Source organism: Lithobates pipiens, unplaced genomic scaffold, assembly GCF_037356315.1.
Source record: "Lithobates pipiens isolate NorthernLeopardFrog02 unplaced genomic scaffold, aLitPip1_a1.2 Scaffold_10, whole genome shotgun sequence".
NCBI classification, from domain to species: Eukaryota; Metazoa; Chordata; class Amphibia; order Anura; family Ranidae; genus Lithobates; species Lithobates pipiens.
Genome location: NW_027507686.1, coordinates 83,064,070 through 83,084,126, shown reverse-complemented (window position 1 = coordinate 83,084,126; position 20,057 = coordinate 83,064,070). Strand labels below are relative to the sequence as shown.

Here is a 20,057-nt window from a genome sequence, read left to right as displayed (position 1 = left end):
AAGCAAAACCTTTTTTTTGTTTTGGATAAAGTAGCTATGGATTATTGCTTTATTCACCCTCTCTGCTTGTCCTCATTGAAAGTGAAAGTAAAAGAAAATCCCAAATTTTGGGTTGCTCCCAGAAAAGTTATCGAGGGGAAATTTTATAATTGGGACACTAGTTCTGGTGACCTGGAGGTCCACAAGGATTTCCTTTAATTTGCAGGGATTTCCTCCCACTTCCGGTTTGGCTATGGGACAGGAAGTGAATAAGAATCTCTGCAATGGGGCATAGATTGTGAAAATAAAAATCTGACACTAGTTATAACTAGGAATGGGGGAACAGTTTGGCCCAAGCATAAGCTCGGGCCGAACTTTGGTTGTTTGGATATTCTGCGAAAACCGAATATGCAGTGTTCCAGGCAAATTCAAAAGCTGCAGGAACACCGTTAAAGTCTATGGGACACTAACATGAATAATCAAAAGTGCTCATTTTAAAGGCTTATATGCAAGTTATTGTCATAAAAAGTGTTTGGGGACCTGAGTCTTGACCCAGGGGACATGTATCAATGCAAATCATTTTTTTTAAATTGGCCGTTTTTTTGGGAGCAGTGATTTTTTTTTAAATGCTTAAAGTGAAACAAGAAAAATGAAATATTCCTTTAAATATTGTGCCTGGGGGGTGTCTATAGTATGCCCGTAAAGTGGCGCATTTTTCCCGTGTTTAGAACAGTACCACAGCAAAATGACATTTCTAAAGGAAAAATTGTCATTTGAAACTGATCGCGGCTGTAATGAATTGTCGGGTCTCCGCAATATAGATAAAACTCATTGAAAAAAAGAGTATGGGATCCCCCCCCAGCCCATTATCAGGCCCTTTGGGTCTGGTATGAATATTAAGGGGAACCCCAAGCCAAAATTTTAAAAATAAAATTGGGTGGGGGTCCACCTAAAATCCATACTGGGCCCTTCGGGTCTGATATGGAAATTAAGGGGAACGCTGCACCAAATTTAAAAAAAATGGCGTAGGGATCCCACCAAAATCCATACCAGACCTGAAGGGTATGAATTTTAAGGGGAACCCTGCGCCCTGGAAAGCGCTGCAAAAATGCACCAGTGTAAAATGGGCCTTACTTTTCTGTCTGCGGGTACAGACCAGTTAATCGATGACAAGGCATTAGTCATAGGAATGCTACTGAAGGGATCTGAGGTCCTAATAAGCAAGTATAGGCAGTCAACTAATGATTCTGCCTTAACAGCCACCCTTTGCCATAGACTTTATAACATCTGGTGCGCAGTTAACCAGGAAATAACAGTTTACAAGCTTTAAGAAGAAATATAATTATTTTACAATTCCTTTCTAACATTTTAATCTTGCCCAGGCTTAATGTAGCACAGATTATGACAACATTCAGGCCCTATGTGCAAGGCATTAACCACTTGCCGACCAGTAGCCATAATTATACTGCGGCCGGTTGGCTCGTTCCCGCAAATCGCCATACCAGGACGGCGGACCCTTTAAAAGCTATAACAGCGTGCACGCTGCACGTTGGGGGAGCTGATGCACATGGCCGCGATGTCCGCCGGACACCCATGATCGTTCTACAGAGCCATAATTGGGATCTGTCAATGTAAACCAACAGATCCCGGTTCTGTCAGGGAAATACATAGTGATTGTCTGTTCCTAGTGATCAAGAACAACGATCTCTCTGTACTCCCAGTCAGTCCACTCCCCCCATGGGGGGGATGTCACTGGTCCCAAAAAATGTGTCTGATCTGTCCGCCACAACGTCACAATCCTGTTAAAAATCACTGATCACCGCCATTACTAGTAAACAAAATAGCATAAATATATTTCCTATTTTGTAGACACTATAACTTTTGTGCAAACCAATCAATATACGCTTAATGCGATTGTTTTACCAAAAATATGTAGAAAAATACATATTGGTCTAAACTCATGAAGTAATTTTGTTTTTTTTATATTTATTATAGCAAAAATATAAAAAATATAAAAAAAGTTACAAATTTAAAAAATATTGTTTGTTTTTCTTTTTTTAAATGTTGGTGTTTTTTTGCTTATAGTGCAATAAATAAAAAGCGCAGAGGTTATCAAGTAACACCAAAAGAAAGCTAATTTTGTGGGTAAAAAAAAGGGTGTCAATTTTGTTTGGGTACAGTGTCGCACGACCCCGCAATTGTCATTTAAAATTACGCAGTGCAGTATCGCAAAAAAAATGGCCAGGTCATTAAATCCTTTCGGGCCTTAAGTGGTTAAAAGTAAACAACTTGCCCCATTGCAACATGCTGAACAGTCCCTTGTTACATTTGTAGTGTGATGTGGAAATGAACACACCGCACCAGTTCATTCTGAGTTACATCCTGTCAGATACATTTACACTGAAGTTCATTCATCTTGTTTCATTGTGTTTTAGGATATTTATTGAGCCATAGCTATAGAACCATTCATGTATTTGAACTGCAAATGTTTTGAAACCACTATATTTTTCCAGTATTAACTTTCAATGTTTCTTCTAGTTGGCGTGTGTTTAGCAATCGCTGTTCTATGTATTCTTGGCATTACTTTCATAAGCATGGGTAAGTGTAACAGAAAAAAATGTAATTCAGAATAGATAAGATACTAATAAGAATAATACATTCAATTCTAAAATCGGAGTGGTACGAATGAGGTATTGCCTCTTATTTTTCTCTCTCGTTTCTATACAGGGGCATTATACCTGGATAAATGCACGCTGGAAAGACATATCCCTATCTATGTACTTGTACAAGGAATAATCTTCCTCCTAATGGGCTGCACAGTCACAATCCTGCTTTCAAGTGACAAGTTAATATTGTTTTTCTTATTTATTTGCACGCTGTCTACCTTCTGGTTCTGCTGGCTGATAACAGGTAAGAATAAAATCAAACAAAGCGACCGGGTGAAAAAATATGATTGTGTTACATAAAATATGAAAGGAGAAATCATAACAATATTGGCTATATCTATCATCCGTTGCGCATGCAACCTTGGCCCATAAACAGCTGCCTACCTTTCAGAGCTAAATATAGGGAATAAGTGTTCGTAAATATCCATGGTGATTTTCAAATTAAATCAAAACCTCTCATCTTTTCTTTTTAATATGGAGGATATGTCCACTCCCTGGAAATTGTAGAAAAATAGGATGCTTACCCCACTTGCTGTTTAGAAAAAGCCTTTTGTTTTGTTTATTTTATCTTTTATAATTTTCCTCATTATACAATAAATATCTACAAAATCATCACACTTCATATTCATATATTTACTTTCCCACCCATAGACTCAAAAGCAAACATCTTTTTTTTTTTTTTTTGCAGCTTGCCAATGCTTAGAAGTGACAGCTGCATTTGTTTTCTTTCTTAGGTTTTCATTTTCACCTGGTGATCCAGACAGTAGGTCTGTTGTTTTTCCACCGAACAAGCTGTCCTGCTCATATAGCAGTTAGAAGGCTGAGACAAACCATTTAACACCAACAGGGGTGCTTACAATATTCAGATTTTATATGTAAAACCTTTATCGCAAAAGGAACAAAACTGCTGCTGTAATGGCTTAAAAACTGTTAGCTGGAGTCTGGCTTCAATTTGTTGGTATATCAAAATCTGCTAGTGCATTTAAGACTTCCCTCCCCCCCAGAGTGACAATGCTGCCATCCAAATATGCTTCTGTTGGTCCTCCATCTAAATTGAAGGCACCCTAATACAGGAAGTGTGTATATTGGCTTGATCACCTGGTAAAAACGGATGAAAAAAAGCCTACCAAAAGGAAGACTAATGCATCCAACACATCTAATGATTGCTAAGCTGCGATATGTTACATTTTCAGCTCCTACCACTTGTGCTATAGCTTTTAGAAAAAAAGTGCTTTAGCCAATGGCATGTTATCAACAGCTGTTCGACTTATGTCGGAATAACTAAGAATATTTTTGGGACTTGAGTAATTTTCAGAATATACTATCTGTAGCTATGTTATTTAATTAGATCAATTTATGAAAATTATAATCCTAATATATATATATATATATATATATATATATATATATATATATATATATATGTATATATATATATATATATATGTGTATATATATATATATATATATATATATTGAAATAATTAGTGATTTCGCAGTCCAAATACAAAAAAATATAAAATAAGTATTGAACACGTCACCATTTTTCTACATTTTTAAATATTTCTTAAGGTGCTATTGACAACCCATGCAATCCATACAAAGAAACAAAAACAAATACGTTCAGAAATGAATTTATGTGTAATAAAATGGAATGACAAAGGGAAACTATATTGAACACATGAAGAAAAAGAAGTGCAAAAAAAGGCATGGAAAGCCAAGACACCAGCTGGTTCAGTCTCAACTGAAAGCCTATAAATAGGTGTCTCATTACCAAGGTGTCACACAAGAAACATCTCATGATGGGTAAAAGCAAAGAGCTCTCTCAAGATCTTTGCAACCTTATTGTTGCAAAACATACTGATGGCATTGGTTACAGAAGGACTTCTAAACTTCTGAATGTTCCAGTAAGCACTGTTGGCGCCACAATCCGAAAGTGGAAAGAACATAATTTCACCATAAACTGCAGTAAGTAATGCACTCAACCGCCATGACCATGCAAGACTTCATTGCTGAAGAAAAAGATTGTTGAAGCTCGTTTAAAGTTTGCTGCACAACATTTAGACAAGCCTGTGGAATTCTGGGAGAATATAGTCTGGTCAGATGAGACCAAAATTTAACTCTTTGGATGCCATACTACACACCATGTTTGGAGGTGAAATGGCACTGCACATCACCCCAAAACCACCATTCCAAAAGTGAAGTTTGGAGTTGGGAATGAACATCATGGTGAGGGGCTGTTTTTCAGCATGCGGTACTGGCAAACTTCATGCCATTAAAGAAAGGATGAATGGTAAAATGTACTAAGACATTCTTGATAAAAATCTTCTCCCAGCTACCAGGATGATGAAAATGAAACAAGGGTGGACATGATTCCAAATACAAAGGAAACTCTCAATTGGTTTTAAAAGAAAATAAAGCTGCTAGAATGGCCCAGCCAATCACCTGACTAAATCCAGTATAAAATCTGTGGAAAGAACTAATGATCAGAGTTCATAGAAGAAGCCCACGGAAACTTCAAGATTTGAAGACTGTGTGGAAGAATGGGTCAAAATCACACCTGAGAAATGCATGTGACTAGTTTCTCCATACAGGAGGCATCTTAAAGCTGTCATTACCAACAAAGGATTTTGTATGAAGTATTAAATGAATTTCAGTTGGCGTGTTCAATACTTTTTTTCTGTGTTACTTCATTTTAGTACACATAACTTAATTTTTAAAACTATTTGTTTTGTTTTCTTTGTATGTATGGATTGCATGGGTTGTTACTGATATGTGGTGAACATTTAATGGCAGTAGCACCTTTATAAATATATTTACCTAGGAAAATGGTGATGTGTTCAATACTTATTTTACCAGCCGTATATTGTTAACGCAGTGCATTATGTTTTAGTCTGTATATATTAAGTCCTTAGGAGGAACTACAGTCTTTAAAAAAATACAAGTCATCTACAAATATTGTAGCTGAGGATGTGTAATAAACAGACGCCCATCAGCCCTGAAATCCAGCACTGTCTTCAACTGGGATGGTTCTTTAATAGTGTTGGGATCACTGGCGCTGCCATTTTGACTTTGGGAGCAGCTGTGACTTCCTGCTGGCTCCCCACTGTATTAAGCAAGATTGTACTATGCCATTATATTGATCCCACAGTCTCCTGGGATATGTGCCGCAGTTGGGGAGAGGGGATGGCCAAACTCTAATTCTAATTATTGTTTTTTTTTTAACAACTAATTCTAATTCTTGCCTAGGTGAGAATTGTGGAAGTGGGGGTGAGTACCTGTCAGTAAAAGGTACCTGCTCCCCCTCCTTCCCCCCTCACTTTTTAGTGAAGGTCTGCTTTTATGTATAACTAAAGGCAAAACTTTTTTTTTGTTTTTGGATAGGGATTTGGCGAGGGATTAGAACATTTTTTTTTTTTTGCTATATTTGTCCCTGTTAAGGAGATCCATCCTTTTTTGTTCTATTTACCATTATCATCGAAAGTGAACGTGAAAGAAAATCCCAAAGTTTGGGCTGAAATCTTCCAATGGGGATACTAGTTCTGGTGACAATTTAAGGATTCCCTTCCTTTGGAAGAATTTATTCTTACTTCCTAATGTGGTTAAAGGACAGGAAGTTAATGCAAATTTCCCCAATAGGACACAGATGGCAAAGAAAACCTGACAGGGGTTACAATCCTCCCATATGCGATCTAAAATGAAAACAAAAGTTTTGCCTATAGTTCTACTTCAGGCTGGGTACACAGTATTGCGAAGCCGCATCCAATTTGCATGTCAGGAGATTGTGACCGGCTCTATATGGAGCTGGTTCACACATCTCCAAAGGGGCTCTGGTGTGAATTGCACAGAAGTCTTGTGCGTCTTCTGGTCTGTTTCAGGTCCGAATTCAGCCAAAAATGTGGATTGAAATCGGACCAGAAACGGTGAACAGGGACGCACTGGACCCCTGCTGTGAGCGGCTTCATGCTTCAATGTGAAAATTTTCATTTATGTGCATATATTTAGATGGAATCAGCCCCTGCAGATCCCCTATGGACTATTCAATTACAAATTGGGCCATGCTTCAAAGGGTTGTTTTTTTTTTTTGCCTTCCTTGGATCAACTGTCGGTGTATATTTGTGTATATGGAGGATTTCTATGTAAGGGTCCTTTCACACGGGACGCATCCATGATGATCCGCCTCGTGAACATCTGCTTGCTCAATAGGGATCTCTCCATTGATTCCCGCTGAGCCGGCGGATGACAGAGCGGTCCCTGCACACTGTGCAGGGACCGCCCTGTCAGATCTCTGCTCTCCCCTATGGGGGGAGCGGATGAACACAGACCGTCTCTCTGTGTTCATTCGATCCTCTCTGCAAATAGATTAAAAAAATTGGATTTTTATATACAGCTTACCTGTAAAATCCTTTTCTTGAGAGTACATCACGGGACACAGGAGCTTCATTACATAATGGGTTATATAGGCACCTCTGGTGATTGGACACTGGTTAACCCCAATTAAGGAGAATTCCTCCCCTATATAACCCCTCCCATATGGGAGGCACCTCAGTTTTGTAGCAAAGCAATAAGAAACCACGTAAAACCCAAGAGGGGCGGGAGCTCTGTGTCCCGTGATGTACTCTCAAGAAAAGGATTTTACAGGTAAGCTGTATATAAAAATCCCATTTTCTTGATCATACATCACGGGACACAGGAGCTTCATTGCATAGTGGGATGTCCCAAAGCAATGCTCAGATTGAGGGGAGGGAGACACAGATCATAATCAATAACCGCCAGGGACCGGAGGACCTAAACTGCAGCCTGCAGTACACTGCGCCCGAAGGCGATATCCTCTTGCCCTCTGACATCCACCTGATAGAATCTGGTGAATGTGTGGACTGATGACCTAGTTACAGCCTTACAGATCTGAGCCAGGGAGGCCTGGTGATGCACTGCCGAAGAAGCACTTACAGCCCTAGTAGAGTGCGCAGGGGCGGACTGACCATTTTGGCACTCGGGCACTGCCCGAGGGCCCGGGGCCAGCAGGGGGCCCCATGAGAGGCTCCTGGTACTGTGTTGATCATGGAGCCCAGTGCTGTAACAAGTTCCAGCACTGAGCTCCGGTATCTGGTCCGACAGGGGCACGCTAGCGTGAGCACTCAGAGTCAGGACACCTCCCCCACATGTGTTGCAGGGTGCCCGGGTTCCCCACACAGCGATCTTTCCTCTCCAGCACTAAAAGCTGACGCTGGCATCTCTCCCCACTGATCCTGCACACATCACACAGAGAGCTGACAGAGGATCCTCCTCCTTGGCTCCGGTGTACACAGACAGGAGGTGGGAGGAGTCGGGGAGGAAAGCATCCACTGCAAGAGCTGTGCTGGTCATCTGCGGTGTGTATATAGTTTGTTGATAGGGGAGGGGGACACACTGTGACCGTCCCAGTAACAAGGAAGGGGGGGGGGTCAGGATGCACACACTGAGAAGTGATGGTGGGGGTTGCTTTTGGAGAGCAGTGGACTTGTGCTGCAAGGTGGGGTGATTTCAAATCTGATCCCCCTATTAGGACAAGTCCTTTACCCAATCCCAATCCAAAAGTATCCCACAGCACATATGCTGTTACACTCCCCAAAGAGATGCAGCTTGCCTCTTGTCCCAGGGCCCCCCTCTCTGCTGTCATCCCAGGGCCCCCCTCTCTGCTCTCATCAAGGGCCCCCCTCTCTGCTCTCACCCAGGACCCCCCTCTCTGCTCTCATCCCAGGGCCCCCCTCTCTGCTCTCATCCCAGGGCCCCCCTCTCTGCTCTCATCCAGGACCCCCCTCTCTGCTCTCACCCAGGACACCCCTCTCTGCTCTCATCCCAGGGCCCCCCCTCTCTGATCTCATCCCAGGGCCCCCCCTCTCTGCTCTCATCCCAGGACCCCCTCTCTGCTCTCATCCCAGGACCCCCTCTCTGCTCTCATCCCAGGGCCCCCCTCTCTGCTCTCATCCCAGGGTCCCCCCTCTCTGCTCTCATCCCAGGACCCCCCTCTCTGCTCTCATCCCAGGACCCACTCTGCTCTCATCCCAGGACCCCCTCTCTGCTCTCATCCCAGGACCCCCTCTCTGCTCTCATCTCAGGACCCCCTCTCTGCTGTCATCCCTGGGCCCCCTTTCTGCTCTCATCCCAAGACCCCCTCTCTGCTCTCATCTCAGGACCCCCTCTCTGCTCTCATCTCAGGACCCCCTCTCTGCTCTCATCCCAGGCCCCCCTCTCTGCTCTCATCCCAGGACCTCCTCTCTGCTCTCATCTCAGGACCTCCTCTCTGCTCTCATCCCAGGACCCCCTCTCTGCTCTCATCCCAGGACCCCCTTTCTGCTCTCATCCCAGCACCCCCTCTATGCTCTCATCCCAGCACCCCCTCTCTGCTCTCATCCCAGCACCCCATCTCTGCTCTCATCCCAGGACCCCCTCTCTGCTCTCATCCCAGGACCCCCTCTCTCCTCTCATCCCAGGACCCCCTCTCTGCTCTCAACTCAGGACCCCCTCTCTGCTCTCATCTCAGGCCCCCCTCTCTGCTCTCATCCCAGGCCCCCCTCTCTGCTCTCATCCCAGGCCCCCCTCTCTGCTCTCATCCCAGGGTCCCCCCTCTCTGCTCTCATCCCAGGACCCCCCTCTCTGCTCTCATCCCAGGACCCACTCTGCTCTCATCCCAGGACCCCCTCTCTGCTCTCATCCCAGGACCCCCTCTCTGCTCTCATCTCAGGACCCCCTCTCTGCTGTCATCCCTGGGCCCCCTTTCTGCTCTCATCCCAAGACCCCCTCTCTGCTCTCATCCCAAGACCCCCTCTCTGCTCTCATCTCAGGACCCCCTCTCTGCTCTCATCTCAGGACCCCCTCTCTGCTCTCATCCCAGGCCCCCCTCTCTGCTCTCATCCCAGGACCTCCTCTCTGCTCTCATCTCAGGACCTCCTCTCTGCTCTCATCCCAGGACCCCCTCTCTGCTCTCATCCCAGGACCCCCTTTCTGCTCTCATCCCAGCACCCCCTCTATGCTCTCATCCCAGCACCCCCTCTCTGCTCTCATCCCAGCACCCCATCTCTGCTCTCATCCCAGGACCCCCTCTCTGCTCTCATCCCAGGACCCCCTCTCTCCTCTCATCCCAGGACCCCCTCTCTGCTCTCATCTCAGGACCCCCTCTCTGCTCTCATCTCAGGCCCCCCTCTCTGCTCTCATCCCAGGCCCCCCTCTCTGCTCTCATCCCAGGCCCCCCTCTCTGCTCTCATCCCAGGCCCCCCTCTCTGCTGTCATACCAGGCCCCCCTCTCTGCTCTCATCCCAGGCCCCCCTCTCTGCTCTCATCTCAGGACCCCCTCTCTGCTGTCATCCCTGGGCCCCCTTTCTGCTCTCATCCCAAGACCCCCTCTCTGCTCTCATCTCAGGACCCCCTCTCTGCTCTCATCCCAGGAACCCCTCTCTGCTCTCATCCCAGGATCCCCCCTCTGCTCTCATCCCAGGACCCCCTCTCTGCTCTCATCCCAGGACCCCCCCTCTGCTCTCACCCCAGGACCCCCTCTCTGCTCTCATCCCAGGACTCCCTCTCTGCTCTCATCCCAGGACCCCCTCTCTGCTCCCATCTCAGGACCACCTCTCTGCTCCCAACCCAGGACCCCCTCTCTGCTGTCATCCCAGGACCCCCTCTCTGCTGTCATCCCAGGACCCCCTCTCTGCTGTCATCCCAGGACCCCCTCTCTGCTGTCATCCCAGGACCCCTCTCTGCTGTCATCCCAGGACCCCCTCTCTGCTCCCATCTCAGGACCCCCTCTCTGCTCCCAACCCAGGACCCCCTCTCTGCTCTCATCCCAGGACCCCCTCTCTGCTCTCATCCCAGGACCCCCTCTCTCCTCTCATCCCAGGACCCCCTCTCTGCTCTCATCTCAGGACCCCCTCTCTGCTCTCATCTCAGGCCCCCCTCTCTGCTCTCATCCCAGGCCCCCCTCTCTGCTCTCATCCCAGGCCCCCCTCTCTGCTCTCATCCCAGGCCCCCCTCTCTGCTGTCATACCAGGCCCCCCTCTCTGCTCTCATCCCAGGCCCCCCTCTCTGCTCTCATCCCAGGCCCCCTCTCTGCTGTCATACCAGGACCCCCTCTCTGCTCTCATCTCAGGACCCCCTCTCTGCTCTCATCTCAGGACCCCCTCTCTGCTGTCATCCCTGGGCCCCCTTTCTGCTCTCATCCCAAGACCCCCTCTCTGCTCTCATCTCAGGACCCCCTCTCTGCTCTCATCCCAGGAACCCCTCTCTGCTCTCATCCCAGGATCCCCCCTCTGCTCTCATCCCAGGACCCCCTCTCTGCTCTCATCCCAGGACCCCCCCTCTGCTCTCACCCCAGGACCCCCTCTCTGCTCTCATCCCAGGACTCCCTCTCTGCTCTCATCCCAGGACCCCCTCTCTGCTCCCATCTCAGGACCCCCTCTCTGCTCCCAACCCAGGACCCCCTCTCTGCTGTCATCCCAGGACCCCCTCTCTGCTGTCATCCCAGGACCCCCTCTCTGCTGTCATCCCAGGACCCCCTCTCTGCTGTCATCCCAGGACCCCTCTCTGCTGTCATCCCAGGACCCCCTCTCTGCTGTCATCCCAGGACCCCCTCTCTGCTGTCATCCCAGGACCCCCTCTCTGCTGTCATCCCAGGGGCCCCTCTCTGCTGTCATCCCAGGGGCCCCTCTCTGCTGTCATCCCAGGGGCCCATCTCTGCTGTCATCCCAGGGGCCCATCTCTGTCCTTATCTCAGGAGTCCATTTACATTCACAGTTTGGGGGTGGTAAAACCTCATAGTTGAGCCATCTTTTTTTCTCACCCCCAACCACACCCCCTTTAAATGTAGTGGTCAGGGGTTTACACATGTTGCATTTGCAGCAGGAATTATACACCCTGTCACACTTAGCCGGTGTAGTGCCTGCCAAGCGTAACCCATTCAAGTGAATGGGGCTGCTCTGCAACAGGCCGTGCAACCTTGTGCAGTACAGTGAAAAAAGGGTTAAGATTTGTATTGCCTCCTCATCACCTGCTTTCATAGTTTCATAGTTTCATAGTTTGTTAGGTTGAATAAAGACACCAGTCCATCCAGTTCAACCTGAGTGAGTGTCTACAATGGTCCCTTTCCCTGTACATTGCTACACCCACATCGGTCCCAATCCTCAAGGAGCCCACAATCCAAGGTCCCCATTCATATACTAGGGCCAATTTTGGACAGAAGCCAATTAACCTACCTGCATGTCTTTGGATTGTGGGAGGAAACCGTGGTACCCGGAGGAAACCCACGCAGGCACAGGGAGAACATGCAAACTCCAGGCTTGGAAACTTTAACCGCTTGGATCCCACACTAGCATGCTGCAACTTCGTGCATTGCACAAAGTTGCAAGGTGTTTGCAGAGTGGCCCTATTTACTTGAATGGGTCACAATCAGCCACCAAAAGCAACAGGAGGTATAATTCCTGCTGCAGCATGTGTACATCCTTAGCTGCAGCCACTGTAGCTAAAGGGGGAAGGGACGAACGTATGTAATGTGGGCACAGTGCAATAAGTAGGTGGTGTTTTGTGTGGCTTGCGTATGGACAGGGACACAGGGGGCCCCATGATCTCCTATTGCCCGGGGGCCCCATAAGTTGTCAGTCCGCCCCTGAGAGTGCGCTTTCACTGGAAAAGGAGGGATTTTCCCTTTAACACTATAGGCCTGAGAAATAGTCTGTCTAATCTACCTTGAGAGAGTGGATTTTGACGCCGCCTGGCCCTTCCTAGGGCCTTCCGGCAAAATAAACAAGCAATCAGTTTTCCTTATCCGAGCAGTTGCTTGAAGATATATACTGATTGCTCTAACTACATCCAAAGTGTGCAAAGATTCTTCTTCTGCGGACTGTGGGTCCGGAAAAAAGGATAGTAGGATTACGTCTTGATTCAAATGGAATCCCGAAACCATCTTAGGTAGAAAGGACCTGTTGGGACGCATGACCACCCGGTCCTTATGAATAATTAGATACGGCTCCTTGCTGGAAAGAGCTAGCTCTGATTCTAGCCGTGGATATGGCTACCAAGAAAACCAATTTTTTAGTCAGGAGAACTAATGAAGCCAGATGCAAAGGTTCAAATGGTTGCCCCTGCAAAGCCGAGAGAACCAAATTCAGATCCCATGGGCATACCAGAGGTTTGACTGGTGGTCTTATCCACCTGGCCCCCTGGATGAAAGCCCGCACCAGGGAATGCAATGCAAGTGCAAGTGCTTATGATAAAACACTGACAGGGCCGAAATCTGCACCTTGATAGTGCTTATGGCCAAATTCATTTCTAGGCCTGACTGGAGAAAGGTCAAGATCCTGCTAATGACATACTTTCTAGGATGCCATTTCCTGAGTTCACACCAGGAAACATATGCCCTCCAGATTTTGTAATAAATAAGCCTGGAGGCCGGCTTTCTGGCATTAACCAGAGTAGAAAGGACTGGCCCCGAAAGGCCACGGTCTCTCAGAATGTGGGTCTCAGCAGCCAAACCGTCAAATTCAGACTGTGTAAAGCAGGATGGTAAATTGGACCCTGTGAGAGCAGATCTGGCCAGAGAGGGAGGATCCATGGCCTGCCTACTGCCAACTTCATGATCTCTGCGCACCACGGTCGCCTGGGCCAAGCGGGGGCCACTAAAAGGACCGATTTTTGTCTCCCTCTTGACTCTTCCCAGGAACCGAGACAGAAGCGGGCTCGGGGGGAAGGCATAGATCAGATTGTACTGATCCCAGGGAACTGTCAGAGCATCTGACCCCTGAGCGAGTGCATCTCTTGTCGTTGACACAAAATTGTCCAGTTTCCTGTTGAACCTGGATGCAAACAGATCTACGTCTGGAGTACCCCACCTGTGACATATGTTCCGAAACACGTCGGGGTGCAGAGCCCATTCTCCTGGGCACAACTGCTGGTGGCTCAGAAAATCCGCCTGCCAATTTTCCACTCCTGAAATGAAGACTGCAGAAAGACATGGAACATGCCTTTCTGCCCAGACAAGTATGCGATTCACCTCTTTTTGCGCAACCAGACTCCTGGTACCGCCCTGGTGATTGATATAAGCCACTGCTGTGGCATTGTCGGACTGAACCCGAACAGGGAGACCTTATAGCCTGTAAGACCACTTTATGAGAGCCATATAAACTGCCCGGATCTCCAAGACATTTATGGGCAATAGCCTCTCAATCGCAGACCATTTCCCCTGCGAGTATGTCTCCTCCAACACTGCTCCCCAGCCTGTCAGGCTGGCATCTGTCGTGATAATCTTCCATGGAAGAGGAAGAAAAGTTTTGCCCTCCAGCAAATTCTTGGTTTGTAACCACCAGACGAGACTCTTGCGTGTCCCTGGGGATAGACGCATAGGAAGATCCAAGGTTGGGGCTTCCTGTTCCAAGCCGCAAGGATGCATCTTTGCAGAGGCCTTGAGTGGAACTGGGCAAATGGGACGGCCTCAAAGGAGGCGACCATTTTCCCTAACAGTCTCATGCACAATCAAATGGGGGATGCTTTCCTGCCCAGAATTAGGCGTACCAGATCCCCAATGGCCAAGGCTTTTGGCCTTGGAAGAAACACCTTGCCCTGATCGGTGTCGATGATCATACCCAGGTATTCCAACCTGGTGGCAGGCTGTAGGGACGACTTTTCTAGGTTTATAATCCAACCTAGGCGTTCCAGGTGTTCTAGCGTTCCGGTAATGCTGTGGTTCAGGTAAATCATCTAGATAAGCCATGACGGCTATACCCTGAGCTCTTAGGTTTGCCAAGAGAGGGTCCAGAATCTTTGTAGAGACTCGAGGGGCCGTAGCAAGCCCGAACGGCAAGGCCACAAATTGAAAATGGCGCCGCTCTACCGCGAACCAAAGAAATTTTTGGTGTGCGGGAAAAATTGGCACATGGAGATATGCATCTTTGATGTCTATTGATGCCATAAACTCTCCCCCTTGCAGGGAGGAGACCACAGTGCGGATTGACTGCATTCGGAAGGACCGGATGCGTAAAAACCGGTTCAGATCCTTCAGATCTAGGTTAGGTCTGACACTTCCATTTGGCTTCGGAACGGTGAAGAGATTCGAGTAAAAACCTGAACACTGTTCTTTTGGGTCCACTTCTACTATCACCCCCTGGGATAGTAAGTGATCTAAGGACAGAAATAGCGGTTTTCGCTTTACTGGATCCCTGGGCATCCTTGACCTTAGGAAACGAGAAGGTGGAATCTCCTGAAACTCTAGCCTGTAGCCCAGAGATACCGAAGTGATCACCCACTTGTCCCGGATCTCTTCCTGCCAGGCTCCTGCAAACTTCAGGAGCCTTCCCCCACTCTGCCAAGCGGGGGCACCCTTTCACAAGGAAGCATTTGGGCTCTGCTTGGCAGGCTTTCGCCCCCAAGTCTTTTTCTGCCCCTGGGCTCGGCCCTGAGCCTTTCCTGTAGAGGAGGGCTGAGAAGGCCGTCGCCACTGCTTAGAGCTTGATGCTCCGGGAGAGAGAGCACGCCTAAATGAAGGACGCTTGCTCCTTTTGACTGGAAGGAGAGTAGATTTACCTCCTGAAATTTTTTGGACGAATTTGTCTAATTCTTCTCCAAACAAATGTTCCCCTTTAAACGGGAACCCAATCAAATGTTTCTTGCATGACAGCTCAGCTGCCCAATTCTTTAGCCATAGGGCCCTTCGCATGTGTACCAACATGAGAGACAAATGTGATGCTTGTTGGACAGAATCCAAAATCGAAACAATCATGAAACACAGAATATGAGGCATTTCTGCATACTTCTCTACTTCCTCGCTGGGAAGGAGCCCAAGCATCTGCTTAACCTGTTCCTTGAGGAACTGACACAACCCCACGGCTGTGACTGTAGGTTGCATTAAAGCGCTAGCCATGGAAAAGGAGGCTTTTAATAAGGTTTCCAGCTTCTTATCAGTTGGATCTTTAAATACCTGCACATTATCCAAAGGACAAGTCAGGTTTTTATTCACGCAAAAAACAACCGCATCAACAGATGGGACCCCCCACTTCTTGGTGAAACTTTCCTCCAGAGGATAATGCATAGAAAATCTTTTAGGAGGAGCAAACAGTTTATCGGGATGTCCCCAATCCTCATACAACAATTCATCCATTAAGGGATGAATTGGGAAGGAATAGGCAGTCTGTGGGACTTTTCTGACTCCCAGAGAAGAAACAGAGGACGTAGCGACTTCAGCAGCAGGCATTCTGAATGTGGTACGCACCAATTCAGTATAATACTGCACCTGCTTTCTGAGCACCTGGGAGGAGGGGACTCTCTCCTCTGCCTCATCCGACTGCTCATGATCCCTGTCCCAAGATAGGGATTTCTCCTCATTGTCAGAAGAATCATCTGAGAGAGGAATTTCAGCAGAGGGAGGGGATCTACCCCTTTTCCTGCTATCTTTCAGGGAAGCAGAAATAAAATTCATTATTCTCCCTTCAAAACCCTCCAATGTAGCCCTAAGGGAGTCCTCAGTGACATAAACAGGGGCTGGGACATTAGGAGAGGCTGCAAAACCTGACGGGCACTGACTCGTCCTGAGAGACTGGCTCCAGTCTTGCAGGGGGGGATGGTAACTTACAGGCACTTTTAGAACCCCTGGACCTAGGCGGTGATTTACCAGTGCTCTTGTTACCTCCCCCTGAGACCCTCTTACGAGGAGACATAGTCCTAAGCTACAAAGCAGAGGTACTAGTACAAAGTGCAATCACTGTTGTGCTTAAAGTCTCACAATAAATATATATGCTTAAACTGAACAACCTGATGCTGAGTAGGTGTCTAAGGTATGCCTGGATCCGATCCCCATGGATTCTTACTGCCCACAGCTCCTGTGTCTCCACTTACAGTCCCCTGACGCTCTGGGCTTTTTAAAGACTGCCGCCTGCGCAGTACAGTGCCGTGCACACTGACGTGCATGGCTCACAACCACACTCCTCCCTCCTCCATTAGGCCGGGAGCACGCCCGGGCGCGTGCACGAGGACCATGGAATCCCGGGGGGGAAAGGAAAACTCCATCGGAGCTGCGTGGGATCCCCAGACTACGTTGGACCCCTGTATTACCTCTATTGTGGCAGGGACTGCAGTGGAGACGTGAGACAGCTGGAGAACCAGGCTTCACTGAGCGTGTGTACTGAAAGGCATGTAAGTATGCATCAGGCTGCTCTTACTCCCTCTAGTGGTGGAAACCAGGTAAGACATACAACTACTCAAAATGAAGAAATCCATCCTATAATTATATATATAGGATTAACTTCCCTTACCTGTCCCCGCCGCAGGAATTGCTGAACAGACAAATTCCAGCCTTCACCCATCACGGCGGGCAGTGTTAGCCAACCTTCAGGTTTATCTGGGGCTCTTTCTCGGAAGAGCCTCCTACCTGGATCATGTAAAAGACTCTTTCGTGCGCTCTGTGTAAACACTACACCCAGTCTGGTTTTCCCAGAGCCCAGTCTTCCAATAGGAGAGGACTTACAGGCCAAACCTCTTTTCTTTGGCTGACGAGGCCCGGGTACCATACCATTTTGGGAGTCAAATATCGGCCCGAGATATGGATCCGGTTTGTTGTAGCCCTTAGGCTCCCGCAGGGACCTGCACAGAGCTAAAGTTTTACATGACCAACCACCATAGACACTGGCGAAAAAACGGAGGTGCCTCCCCTTTTGGGAGGGGTTATATAGGGGAGGAATTCTCCTTAATTGGGGTTAACCAGTGTCCAATCACCAGAGGTGCCTATATAACCCACTATGTAATGAAGCTCCTGTGTCCCGTGATGTATGATTAAGAAAATAGGATTTTCATTCGGTCTGCAGAATCGGACCATATTGGGGACGGATGATATCGGGCGTCAGCGGATGTTCATCCGCTGACACCCACTATCCCATGTATGTCTATATTTCATCCGAAAAGGGATGGATGAAATACGGACATACTGTCCGCACGTTTGAAAGGGGCCTATTTCTTTTTCTATTGATTGAACTAGGTGAACTTTTAGCTTTTTTTTTTAATCTAATGAACTATGTAATTTGCAGTGAATGCCTAAAAGATAATTAATTGGTGGCTAGGAGTTTAAGTAAACATAGTTTATATATTAGGAACCATAGAATACTTGATTTAGTGATGGTGTTTCAAAGCCCTAACAATTGGTATATAAGCCAGTAAGTATATAACACAATAAAGCAAGCATCGATTTCAACTGCCTGACAAGTGTTACATTTTACTTTTTTTGTCACATTAGTAAACATTTTTTATATTTCTCATATTCAATTTGTTTTACTTCTAGGAAGCATATGGGTTTTCACCCACTATATCTCCTACCACGGACAGTGCCATGAAGTCTTGTACCTCTTTGCATTTTGGACTCTTATTGTACAGTACATTGGGCTGTGCATAACCTGTTTGGTGTTAATCATTTACTGCTGCTTCTTCTGTATCATGGTTTGGGCTTGCATGGCTGTTCATGGATAAAGACCAGGAACAAGAAAACCCTTGTGTTGCTCAACTTGAGTCAACCTCCATGGCCTTTGGCATAAAGTGCTGAAACTTAAGGAGATGAACAGGAAAATACAGAATTGTCTATGCTTTTGAAACTGAAAGAGGGCATTGTGAAATTGGAATATTGCCCCCAGCTTTTGAAAAAGTAACAAAATAGTCGCTAACATGCGTCCTTGTTTATACTTTACAAAGTATAAAAAAAGCCATTGGATGAAGAAGGGCTCAACTTTTAGACACAAGGTAGCATTTTTTTTTGGCTTTTTATTGTTACTAGCTGGGAATAATACAGCAATATACTCAGAGACCGAAATAAGCTCTTGGGAGAATGCTGCCAATGTTCATATACTGAGCTTGACATGCCATCAAATGAGAGCAAAATGGATTTTTGAATAACTGTAAGGAAATACAGAAGCTTTCCAAAGGCCTTGACATCTCAACACTGTGCATGAATGCTACTGATGCCATCAACACTAGGATGGCTTCTCACGGAAAACACAAAGAAAACCTTAACTGCATGCTGCATTTGGGTATAGAGATTTTTAAATGACTACATGAAACCAGCATAATGATCTTATTCCCTTTTTTGCAATTTTCATTGTCTAGCACCTGTATGGAGACTTAATTGACCTTTAAAGACTGTGTGCAGAAATCAACATTAAAACAGCCATCTAATAGGACTGGGATTTGAAAAATGTTAACAACTGTATCGATATCCTTCAAGGCAAACATATCAAATGATATTTAATTTCTGCTGCTGTTGTTTAAAACATTTAAAAGTAAGAATTCTGCTTTACATAAATGTCTTAATAGCCTCATTGGTTTACAGCTTAGCCTTAAAAGTTTCACAGTTTTGAACTATACAAAATGAAGCAGCGTGCCTTCATGTTCTGCTGTCAGCCCCAACCGTTTTCTTTCCATAAATGAGCTCTTTATCATCTTCAAAGTACTTTACCTAAAACAATGGATTTTACTTAAGCCATTCAATTGGTATTCAGTTGGTATAAGAATTGCCATGTTCTGTGCAAAGATGGCTCTATTGTGCACAGTTGGATGCACAATAGTTGGAGTGCACATTAGATTCCTCCTTACCAGAAAACTTTAGTGGTTTTTGTTAACCCTGTCTCCCTCCTGTCTTTTCTGTTTTACCAGTTATTACCAAAAGGTGCAGATTTTGGTGTGCAGGTGCCTTTGTCCTTAAAAAAAAACTGCTATACTTTTGCTACTTAAAGGATAAGTGCATCTTTGTAGCATGAAACTCCATACATGCCCCTTTTGCCCCTTTTTTTGCAAAACTGTTGTATACTCTATGGTAGGAGGCTCAGGCATGCACAGTGCTGCAAAAAAAATCCAACTGTGGGCTTCAATGAACACTGCCCAGGTGCCAAGTGATAGAGCAAGCATTATGAGAAGGGTAAGTTCTATATGTGGTCCCTTTTTCATAAATCATTATGTGGTTGATGAATAAAAGAGGCACATATAAGCATGCAGGCATCTGGGGTAAAGCTGTTCACATAGACCATCCACCGCACCAACCATGTGAGTTGCTAAATGTGGTACCGTCATTAAATGTAACCATATTGCTACACTTAGAGGCTCTTTTATACTCAGTTGTGATGTGACGCTACTTGTATATCAAGACATTGCTTGTATATAAGTTAAAATTTATAAAATAAAATTAGTTGCTCTGAATCCAAGGTTTTACTGTATTTGCAAAGGATAAATTATATTCAGGATGTGCACTCTTGTTGTTCTTCTCCTGGAGTTAGCATGCTTTTACATAAGCTGGTACAGTTCACTAGTATTCAGAAATAGGTGGATTCTAAAGCTAGATATGCGGTTTTGTATGGGTCACGATATGGAACCAAGTGTATACGCAATAATATTTATCTTATTAACTGGAATTAACATTAACTT

The 20,057-nt window shown here is 46.2% G+C and overlaps 1 protein-coding gene across 4 annotated transcripts in view; it reads left to right on the top strand.

Annotated features, from left to right (window-relative positions):
* The window catches only part of LOC143933469 (uncharacterized), a 44,861-nt gene extending 25,029 nt beyond the window's left edge, over positions 1-19,832 (top strand). For all 4 annotated transcript variants that reach the window (XM_077456402.1, XM_077456378.1, XM_077456393.1 and 1 more), the window contains exons 4-6: positions 2,518-2,577; positions 2,707-2,889; positions 17,932-19,832. In XM_077456402.1, the coding sequence (XP_077312528.1) occupies positions 2,518-2,577; positions 2,707-2,889; positions 17,932-18,116 (428 nt within the window). In that variant the 3' untranslated portion in view covers positions 18,117-19,832. The remainder of the gene's footprint in view (positions 1-2,517; positions 2,578-2,706; positions 2,890-17,931) is intronic.
* Positions 19,833-20,057: the final 225 nt, after the last annotated feature.